The following is a 12153-nucleotide window of genomic DNA, read 5'->3' as shown; positions in this document are numbered from 1 at the left end:
GCTCTCCCTAACAAAGTGATTAGGTGGTGCTTTTCTTCGCTCTTTAGTCTCTGTGGCTATTATTTCTTCACACCCTTTTGCTGTCACAGTAATATCTAATGAAGACAGTTAAATAAAGAAGCTATAGAGTTGAGAAATGTCAGCTCATGCACAATCTGCTCATTTGCTGACCACAGCAGGCTTAAGGACACATAGCTATGAGGCACTGGAGAATTACAATAGACCCTGATCTCCAGAGACCTAGCATTCTTACTTCATCTTGTTCAATGTCACCCTAATGAAGAATGCAAAGCTAAAATAGAAAGTCATTATATTTCATAAGCACACTATAATTACCTTCATGAGCCCAGATATGACGTTGAAGATCTGATCCATTCTTCATAAAATAAAAGTCACAATATGGACACTTCACAGCTCTCTTTCCAATTAATCCTTTTAGTTGAACCCTCCTGCCAAGAATCTCAGAGATGGTGCTCATGGAGACCTCTAGAGAAAGAGAACAATAAGTCTAAGCCTCAAGGAAACTTGTTTTAAGTTAGCTGGAAAATAAAAAATGGGAGCAGCTAGGTGGCTAAGTGGATAGAGCACTGGGCCTGAAATCAGTTTGCCTTAATCCATGGGAGAAGGAAATGGCAAACCAGAAATCTTTGACCAAGAAAACCCCATGGACAGTATCTGAGTGCCGTGGTCCACAGGGTCACAAAAAGTCAGACAGGACTAAATAACAACCACAAATAAAACAGAACAGTAAGACGTGCCTTGATCATTTTTTGGTTCAAATCCTAAATGAGACTTGGCTATAAAAAGCAGTTTCCACTAATTTTATTTCAAAAATATTATAGTTGGAAAGGTCACAAATGTACTTACACAGCATTTATGCATTACTTATACAGGTGAAATGTATTGTTGCATGTGCCTACATAGGGCAGCATGCTTATTCTCCATCCATTTTTTAGTTTAAAATAGTTTTTAAATTGTGACTTTTTTTGTTTTTCAGTTGTTTACTTCTTCTCTGTTCATTCACTAGCAATAATCTAGGCTTCCTGCACCAACACTATAGACAGACTAGAGAAAGATGACACAGAATCGGAATATATAGGGTTGAAAGTCACTTGCCAGATGGCAAATGGTTTCCATTCTGCATTTTGGAGAAGAGTACATTAAAATACCGTTGGTATACATATCAAGTCAAACTTCAAACTAATTATCACATTGAGATTGTTGTAGTACAAAGGAAAGAGTAATGGAATTTAAATTAAAAGAAAAAGGTTTGAGTTCTGACTCTGATACTTATCAGCTACGTGACCTTGAAGACATTCCCCTAATGGCTAATGCTCTCTTTCTCCTCAATTCATCTTGGATGTGCTTACAGTATCTATATAAATGTCAACCCCCCTGCTCCCAGGAACATGCAATCTCTTTGAGGGCAGGGACTATTTGAGGTTTTTTGCTTGCTTTATTTTGTTGTGGTGGTGGTTGTTGTTGTTCGTGTATCCCCAGAAATTAGCCCTGTGCCTTCGTCTTTCCGGATGTACCAGAAAAAAAAGTACCTTATCAATACTTACCAGTGATCAAATTTCTAAAGCAAAGCCTGGAAGTAAATCTTTTTCCCTCTTACCAAATAAGGGCCTAATCACTTAAAATAATGAAACTAGATCAAAGTTTAAGAGAAGAAGCTAAACTCTGGGAAAACGGAAGTTACTCTGAAGTCCAGGCTCCTGATCCCAATGACTGCCACATCAATTCTTGGCCTGTAGAGGTGGGTCACTTCCTGGATATTTTCTAAGTCAGGGGTTCTTAACCTTGCGTGTGTGTGTGTGTGTGTGTGTGTGTGTGTGTGTGTGTGTCACAAACAGGCAAAAACATGGTTCCTTCCCTCAAGAAGCTTACATTCTAGTGTGAGACACAACAATCAGACAACTTTGTTCATACAATATGTATGCAGTGCATGTGGAGGGTGATCTCAGAAGGAAGGCACTATTTGTAGTACAGAAGGGACCGGGCATAGACCAAGTCAAGGAAACTCATTGGTTTTTGATTCATCAAGTAGCTAGACCCTGAATTTAAACTCCATTCAAAGATGTTTAATGGAATCACACGTCCAGGAAAAGAAGAAGCCAGTTAGATAGAAAGCAGCAGGGAAATTGTTAGGATTAGAGTCAGAAGTCAGTTCTCTTGAGTCTCAGTTTCCTCATCTGTAAAATAGGAAGACAGTATTTCACTCTTTCCATCACAGCACTACAGTGAAGGAAAAAAATCCTTTGTAAACAAGCTGTGACATTTGTTTAAGGTTTGCAAAGCACTTCAAAAATATTATCTCAATGTAGCCTTACAACCATTCTGATAGGTAGGTGTTAATATTACCATTCCCATTTTACAGATGAGGAAACTTAGGACAATGGAGGTTAGGTGCCTTGCTCAGGGTCACACAGCTCCTATCTGAGGCAGTATTTGAACTTAAGTCTTACTAACTTCAATATATAAAGTAACACTTTGTGGCAATAAAGTAATACACAATAGGGCAACACATAAAGTATGTTACTGTTATCCAGAAATGTATCCCTTAAAAACACATATAAAACAAAATAACAAAAGAAAAGAAAAAAATTCTAGTTTCAATGTGTTTTATTTTCATTTTTTTATTCTGAATCCTCCTGTTAGATAATTAACTTCTCTACCCCCTCAAAAAAAAAAATCCACATACAAATCTTCACTTTGTAAGCTTGCCCCCAAAGCTCCCCACCTCTCCAACTTCCTCTCCTAGATTTGGACCCAATATTTTCAATGTCACCAAGGAGGCTCAAAGTGCATTAACCAGTGTGACTTTTGACTTTGCTTCATTACGTCTCAGTTTTCTCATCTGCAAAACAGATAAAATAAGACTTTGTACTAGCTAGTTTTCTATAAATACTATGGAAATGTGAGTATTACTATAATATAGTTAGAGGGCTGGGATTCAGATAATACCTAGTAGAATGTGTCAGGTACCCTAAGAGAGGTAAAAAGTGCTGTGTGATGATGTCTATCTCCAGGCTTCTCTGGCTTCCTTCAAGTAGCGGTGAAAAATCTCTCTTTCTGCAGGAAGTTTTCCTACCCCACTAAGGGCGTTTAGAGAGGACTAGTAGCTCTGGTGCAAAGGTTTGTTGAGCCCTTTTCGGAGTTGCTCGTTTACCTCTGGTGTTCACCTGTCACCCAATTCTCACCTGTGGCACCAAGAAATTGTAGCATACTGCACAGCAGCCTCACTGTGGTTAAGCCATCTTGACAGATGTGTTAAACCAGGTTGAGGGTAACTGATAGGCCTCAATCCCACTGGTGAGTTAGGTGGATGTTTACCCCAAGCACGTGAAGACATCCCTTAGCAAATTGGGCAGATGAGAACAGTATGTTTCAACAGCCATGAAAGTGGCTGAAGCAGGCACTGTGGAGCACTTAGAGCTTGGTCAGTCATAGAAGACACCAAGTTCATTCACTGAATCCCAAGCCATCATCAATATTCTTGACTTTTGTTTTGCCGCCGGACTTAGATGACTCAGGAAGACAGATTGAAGCTGCTGACTTTGTGCAACTCTGCCTCACTCAAATCCAATTCACACACAAGTCACAACATCACCTCATGATGTAATTGGTCCTCCTTGAAAACTAAGGATGAACAGCATATCATAGATACCTGTGGTTGCCTGGTAAAGCCTCCGGAGCCCTCTTCTCAAATTAATTTTTTAAAATACATAAAATTACAAAGGAAACCAATTATGCTTAAAAGTAGTTGTCAAAATATTAATAAAAAAAGAATAATAACAAATTCACCAACCACAAATTAAAAAGTCCTGAAAACCAAGTTTATATAAGGGTTGCTTTAAAGGCTTAAGGGCATAAGATATGTCTATATCTAAATACATATGAACATATATGCATACATTTTATATATTCAAATATATATGAGATACATATATATAAAGAGCTTTGTAAACTATAAAAGTAGATACAGATGTGTATATGTATGTATATGCATATATATATATATACCCATATACACACACACATATATATATGATATATATGGCACTGTGTGTGTGTATTTAAAGAAAAAAAGAGAAAAAAATCTATTAAGGAAATTGGCTTCCCTCACTTCATTTCATCTGGAATAGTCACTAAGCAATGCTGTTTTATAAAACATATCAATTCTGCTCAAATATGATTCTTTCAATCAGCCTTCTGTAAGGTGAAAATTATGCCTCCCTTATATCTTCCAAACAGCTTTTACTCACCAGGATGGTTTGTCTTGATGTGTGATTTTATCAACCTATCTTCTGAAAATGACTTTTGGCACACTGGGCAAGAATAACTCCTTTTGTCCTTAAATGGAAAGAAACATAACCCGTTACCAATACTACAACATGTAAACCTGAGCTCTGAAAAGTACATCTCTCAACAAAGCTGCAATTAAGAAGCTGAGATGTAAATCTCTGTTTAAGTTCTCACTAGGAAGACAGTTTTAGAGACAACTCTTGAATATCTCGCAGCCTTTGTGAATTATCTTGGACTCTTTCTCCTTCTGTCTACTGAGCTCCCCCTTCATGGCCATATTATGGCTCATGAATATTTTCAACACAGTGAGAACTTATGAAGAAGACAGGATTAAATTGTTACCAGGTGATTTTGCTACTTTCCAATAGTTAGGCAGAAGGAGCTTTAACAAATAACAAATAATATAGTGCTATATTTGTGGATTTCATTCATTAATGATCATTCTTGTTGCCCTCTCCTCACCTACTCAGACTCCTTTAGGAAAGAATTAAAATTAAGAACCAGCAGCAATGGAAAACAACAACAGAATAGCATGAAACCATAGAATCAGAGTTGGAAGAGGGATCTCAAGGTCATTTAGTCCCATCACTAACCAAATAATGAATTACCACCAAGAAGCAGTGATCTAAATTTTAGATCTACCTACAAAAAGAAAGACCACGCTCTTCTCCTAAATTAGCCAATTCAACTTTTGGTATGCTTTAACTGACAGGAAGTTTTCCCTTATAATCATCTGAAATCTGCCTCCTTATATATGATGACCAAGTTATCTGATGGAGAGAAAATATATGTATCAATGTATATTAATTTATATCATATTTTTAAAGTATCTGTTATTCAGTCACGTCCAATTCTCCATGACCCCACTTGGAGTTTTCTTGACAAAGATACTGGAATGGTTTGCCATTTCTTCTCCAGCTCACTTGACAAATGAGGAAACTGAGGCATGCAGGAGTAAGTGATTTGTCCAGGGTCTGATGCTGGATTTGAACTCAGGTCTTTATGGCTCCAGGCCCAGAACCCTATCCACGGTGTCACCTAGTGGACCATTTAAAATTATCACTGATCTCTTAATAGCCCAATCCAATTGCCTTTTCTTAACTTACCTTCATATGATGTTTGTCCCTGTATTAATTCCCAATTCTTACTCTTTTTAACCTCTCTGTAGCATGTGACACTATTGATCATTCTCTTTTCCTAAATACTCTCCTCTATGGATTCTCCCGGCCCTGCTCTCTCCAGTTCCTTTCCTCTTGTCTGACTTCTCCTTCTCAATTTCCTTTATCATCCATATACCACCTTCTACCTATTGATATACCCCAAGTATCTAACCTGAGCTCTCTTTTGTTCTATTTCTACACTCCCTGAGTTTCAATTATCCCCTCTATTTAAATGATTCCATAACTTTACATCTAGCCCTAATCTCTTTGCTGAGCCTAGTCCTGAATCAACAATGGCCTCATGGTCATAACAAGTTGCACAGCCTATAGATATTTCCATCTCAACATGTGCAATATAGAATTCACTGTCTTCCTTTCTCTCTCCAGCTCTGCCTCTCTGCCTAAGCTTCCCGTTTCTGTCAAAAGCACCATCACCCTTCCATTCAGCCTGGTTCACAGTCCTTTCTTGACTCTTCACTCTCCTTCACTGCACATATTCAATCAGTTGCTAAGTTTTATTAAGTCCTACCTAACATCTCCTTTCCCAGAGTTTATGAATCAACAAGTATTTATGTTCTTACCATGAAAACTGGGGATGTGAAAAAAAGCACAGATCAGTTCCTGCCCTTAAGTTTACCTTATAATGGAAGGAAACAACATGTAGATATGCAGATTTATACAGAGTTGAGGGAAGTTAGTCTCATGGGGAAGGCATCAGTGGCTGGGGGACAGGGAAAGGCCTCTTAAAGGTAAGATTTGAGCTGAGCTTTGAAAGAAACCTGGGGAACTAAGAAGCAAAGGTGAAGGAACAGAGCACTCCAGGCATGGGGTAAGCCAGAGAACAGATGAGAATGTCATGTTCAAGGAACTGTAAGTAGGCCACCATAACTGGATGTTAGAATATGTGAAGGGGTTAGAAAGTCTAGGAAGACTGGAAAGGAAGGAAGGAGTCAACTTATGAAGAGCTCTAAATGATTACCCTGAAGGTAAGAGGAAACCTTGGTGACTGCGTCAAGGATATATTGAAGTAGGGACAAATGAAGCAGGAAGATCATTGAAGTAATCCAGGCTAAAGGCGAGAAGGGGGCTACGTGAGAGCAGCAGCTATATGAGTGGAGAAAAAGGGGACATAATATGAGGTCCTGATGAATATCAGGCCACTGGACTCAGATGACTCTGGAGAAGAAAGTGAGGTTGGTGACCCTGCTTGTATAGCCCTCCCTCACTCAAATCAAAGTCAACTGCAAGTCATGTTATCATCTTGATGTCATGGTCCTCTTAGGGAACGAAGGACAAACATAACCTGTGAGTGAGTAGCATCTCCTCTCCTCTCCTCTCTTTTCCTTTCCTTTCCTGGGGTGTTATGCCCCTTAAATCCAACTCACTCTGGAGCTCATAGACTGGACAACAGGTCCCTACCTACCTAGTACAGACTGAATGCACTAAATAGTAATTGTCTCTCTTTGACCCAGGGTCTTCCCCTCTCAGTTTGATTTTTTTTTTTTTTATTAAACAGGCCATCCCTTGAGTAACTACTTAAAGAAGTCTATTCATTAAATGAGTATATCTCACTCAAAGCAAGAATGTGATAAGACCTAAGCCTAAAATGGCCAGTGTCTCCCACTGCATCCTGGGCCATCTCCAGTCATCCTGATAGATATCAGGCCACTGGACCCAGATGGCTCTGGAGAAGAAAGTGAGGTTGGTGACCCTTGTACAGTCCTCCCTCCCTCAAATCAAAGTCAGCTGCAAATCATGTTATCATCTTGATGTCATGGTCGTCTTTGAGAACAAAGGACAAACACAACAACCTGTGAGTCACTACCACAGTTCAGAGGCCACTATCTCATCTTACCTAGATTTTTTTTCAGTAGCTTCCTCTTTGGTCTTCCTTTCACAAATTTTTATCCATTTTATCCAAAATTTTTATTTTGATAATCTAATGCATCTTTCAATCAATTGACAAAACCATCTTACTAAAAGCACAGGTATAATTACACCATCAAGAAATTCTGCTACACAGAAGGAGAAACAGAAACTCCTCTTCTTTTGGTAATTAAAGCTCTTCATGGCTTCACTCCAAAGGTACCTTTCCAACCTTCTGATCTGCTGTGTACTCTTACTTTAGTCTTTGGTTCAAACCGGTTTACTTGCTACTTTTCATTCCATCTCTCACCCTCTATATCTTTGCACAGTCCTGGAATTCATTCTCTCCTTACCCTTTGGTTTATTTCAAAGCTCAGCTCAAACTCTCTCTCATACAGGAAGCTCTTCCAGATCCCCCCAGGGACTAGTGTTTCTCTCTGGAAATCATAGTATATTCATGTTCCACATATTTTACAAAAACTTTTAGGTGCAGAGGTTGTTTCTTCCAGTAGAATTTAAGTTATCCGAGGGTAAAGATGTTTTCATTTTGTCTTTGTAATCTCAGTAACTAATAGTGCCTGGCATATAGTAAATGCTTAATAAATAGTATTTGATTGATTGGTTCAGAATACCCCAATTGACAAATGACACCTGAAATAGAGGAGAAAAAAAACCATGCATCTTCATATTAGCAAAAACCACAAGAGGCACTGATTCCAAGAGACTATTATGCCTTATACAGCCAAAAATCCTTCAGAAAATGAAAGCCTTTTTCTCCCTCTTCTCAGTGATTTGCTAATGAGATTTTGAGTACTCAGGCTTATGATCTTTGAGTCCCTTACATTTGAAAGTACTTCTCTCAGAGGTAGTATTCCCCCTCCTTCAGTGCCTGCCTGTCAATCATATAAGCCTATGTAGTCTGGCCAGCTTAGGTTGAATCTTTTCAAGTTGTTTGTCCAAGTCAACCCTGAAGACTTTTTCTTAGGTCACATCATTAGTTCAGTGCTTTTAAGAAATCTCCTGTCACCATCCTTCTGTGTTCTTGTTACTGAACCACTCCTTCAGAGTAACCCCATCACTTTTCGCACCAACTCATCAGAATTGCTGTTCTAAACTCTATTTCAGAATTCACCTGGGGCACTCAATTGGCACTGTGGAGAAGGATGCCCATCCCATTGCTGTGGCGCTCACCATGCCCTTGTCATTCATGTTGACAGAGGTATTCTGAAGGGCTTTGATCAGGTTTACAGCACTATCTCCCTTATAGTCTTAGCGATTTGATTTTCCCTCTCTGATATTCTGAAAGCAATTTATCCCATAGCTTATGAGGGTCCCTTATTTTCGTGATGTCTTTGAAGATTCTCAGAAGGGCAAAAGCAGTAAGCAAAGGGGACTAGGAGACAAAGCCATTCTGGTGGAGTCTCTGAATTAATTTGCTCTTATTTCAAAATCTTGGTCTATATAGGAAATGAAAACCTAAATTGCCATACACCTTAAAAGTGATTGCCAAGAGTTTCTCAGGAAGGCAGAAAGTGTGAGACTCAACCTGTTATGATTGTAAAAATGGCCATTCTTTACAGTATATATGTTAGAATGACTTATAAGTGATGTGAAACTTTTTAAGAAATTGAAGCATCAGCATGAGTGGCAGTATGGTATGGGAATGAGACAGAGTAAAGAAACAAGAATCCAAGGAAATGAGAGACCTTCTACCTTGTTTTGTGCCCGCAGGCTAAATACCTATTCCTCTGTAGCTAAGTCACATATGTCTGGTAACCTTCAAACTAATATGACATTCAAACCCTCTCATGCTCAGAGACAGTGAGTGGATACTAAACCTTTCTCACAAAAAACAATGTGTACAATTTGAGAAAATTTAACTATTTCTATAAAATGTCTGAAGTCAAAAGGTAAAAAAAGGAAATGGTATGAACTTTGTATTAATGACAGGCAGTACAGTGACATGATAGGCAGCTAGATGATGCAATGGAAAGAGTGCCAGGACAGAAGTCAAGAAGTCTCGTCTTCCTCAGTTCAAATCTGGCCTCAGACACTTACTAGCTGTGTGACCCTGAGCAAGTTACTCAATCCTGTTTGGCTCAGTTTCCTCATCTGTAAAATGACCTGGAGAAGGAAGGGGCAAACCACTCTAGTGTCTTTACCAAGAAAACTCCAAATTAAGTCATGAAGAGTCAGACATGAAACAACTAAACAACTAAATTTAAACAACTAAACAACAATACTGACATGGTCCCAAATATTCTGATTCTCTTCCATACTGTGTCAGAAAATATTATCAGAGTTTTTCAGTATTTAAAGTTCATTTCTACAAACAACATTATTTTTTCTTCATTTATCCAAGATGAATTTGAATGATTATTACTGGCTGAAGCCAGCCAGAAATTAGGGCCTTCTCTACAAGATTCTCCCTCTAAATGCAATGAATTCTGTCTTGCTGTTTCATCCTCTATACCAAAGTTTTCCCTAAAGAGTAGATACAAGTTTATTTTTTTTCTTGCAAATTTTTACTGGATGGCCAACACTGGATGACTTCATTAATTTCCTAGCAATTTAATTTTTGTTTTTTGTTTTTTTAAACCCTGAGCAAGTTAATTTCTCTTGACTCTGATTAGTTCTTCTGTAAAACGGGAATAATAACAATACATGCACTAATTAAATCATAGGGCTACTGTGGAAAGGATTTTGTAAACCTTTAAAACACTTACAAATGCTGTATATAGCTATTTGAGAAAGAGATAGATAGACAAATCTTGATAGGTTTTTATTATTTACCACTCCTTTGCCCATGGGCAAACACTTTCTGGAGATAATATTAGGATTTCCATTTGTAACAAACATTGTTATCAAGGAAAAAAGAATTGCTTAGTCATTTCAATGAACATACTGCTCCATATCCAGCACTGAAGTCTTGCTTCATCAGAACATGTAAACAGTCCTGGCTTCCCAAAGGCTACATCAAAAGAGCACATGTTCTGAGAGATTTTACCAACTGGCAAAGGCTTTGGACAAGCTCATTATGTTTTTCATTCAAAGACCAGCCTAGCTTCAGCATATAAACTTTTAACCAGAAGAATTCAAGAAAACTGTGTACTAAAATAAAAACTGTGAAGGGCAGGATCACAACCCCACTTTCCCCCCAGGGAACATAGGCTCTTTGAAGGCAGTAACAATTTTTCATCTTGTCTTAGCATACTGATATACACAGTGGAGATGCTTAATAAATCTTTATTGGACTGGCAGATCTCTGAAGTATTAAACTAGAAAACAGTTTGAACACAGACTATACCTAAACATGTATAAGGTGAACTGCATCTCAAAATGAGATCTCTTTGAGAAAACATGTATATGCATACACACACTTATATACATACAAACACACACTGAGATTACATATACATATAAAATTGTTCATTGTATACCTCTGAGGTACATATATATATATATATGTGTGTGTGTGTGTGTGTGTGTGTGTGTATATGTAAATATATATTCATATATATGTATGTACGTATGTGTGTATATGTGTGAATATATAAACATATATATTTACTGTGAAAGATTACATTAAAGATACCATTCATTTTAATAACCATCACTATCTTTACTTTCTTCCCTTTAATTCTCTTCCTCTTATCAAGGAAGATTCAAAGACAAATCACAAAAAATTTTTCAAGTCAGACTTGGGGCACAAGTATAGACTACATTAAAATCAATATAACATATAATTTCTTCTTCCACTTCTATATGTAGCTTGCTCTATACTTTGTTGTAATCATAACTCTTCATTCTTACACAGTGCTTTAAAGATTCCAAACCACTGTCTCCTTAACAGTTCCCTATAAGACATGGGATGGAAATAAATTTTCTAGATGACGAAAGTGATAGGCAGGTAGGTTTAGCAACCTCCCCATGGTCATAAATCTGAGAAGTCATAAACATAGGATTGGAAAGAGGTCTTTTGTCAAAAAAAAAAAAAAGATTTATTTATTTATTCATTCATTCATTCATTCATTCATTCATTTATTTATTTATTTTGCTATATCTCAGTTCTTGGAGGTTAACATTTTGTACATACATTTAAAACATGAATAAGAATCACACAAGATGAAATACCCAGATATATTGTGGAAGGCATACCCACATAAAGGAGATCACAGATATACTTAAATGCCACCATAATCATTAATTTCTATATCTGTAGATAGATTGCTGGGTCCTTGAAAACAAGAACACTGTTTTCTACTTTCTTTTAATCTGTTCCATAGAATTAGAAATAAGAGAGACAGGTTTGATATTAAAAGATACAGAGGGAGGCTTCTACTGCGTTGAGTGGATCCTCTAACTGCAAATTTAATAAAAGATATGGAAAGAATCATAGTGAATAAGAACTAAAGGGAATTGCAATCTTGTATTAAGTGAAGGAATACTCAAAACAATCAAATTATAGATCCACCAAACACAGAAGTCTCCTCCAAAGAATCTCATTCTGCCTGAAATTTGAGTCATCCCATGAATGTTTTTGGCTAACAACTGACTGACTTTCTTAATTCCATACCCAAGTGAATTTTGTTGAAAGCACAGAAACAGAAGCAGGCCTAAAATTACCAAATCAATAAGGAATTAGGATAAGTTAGTGCAGTTCCAGATGTAACTTTGGTGAGAAATTGCAGTAAATATCTTTGTGTGTGTGTGTGTGTGTATGTGTATACATATATATCTTTGTGTGTATAAACATGTATCTATATACACACATATACATTTGTGCGCACACACATACATATATACATATTTACATATA

The 12153-nt window shown here is 37.4% G+C and overlaps 1 protein-coding gene across 1 annotated transcript in view; it reads right to left on the bottom strand.

The window, feature by feature from the left end:
- The window catches only part of ZFAT (zinc finger and AT-hook domain containing), a 291294-nt gene that overhangs the window by 132181 nt on the left and 146960 nt on the right, over nt 1–12153 (bottom strand). The window contains 2 exon segments of the mRNA XM_072603001.1: nt 337–486; nt 4269–4356. Of these exon segments, the coding sequence (XP_072459102.1) occupies nt 337–486; nt 4269–4356 (238 nt within the window).

Source organism: Notamacropus eugenii, chromosome 4 (genome assembly GCF_028372415.1).
Source record: "Notamacropus eugenii isolate mMacEug1 chromosome 4, mMacEug1.pri_v2, whole genome shotgun sequence".
Classification (NCBI taxonomy): Eukaryota; Metazoa; Chordata; class Mammalia; order Diprotodontia; family Macropodidae; genus Notamacropus; species Notamacropus eugenii.
Note: the sequence above shows the minus strand (reverse complement) of the source record. Positions and strands in the feature narration are given on the sequence as shown.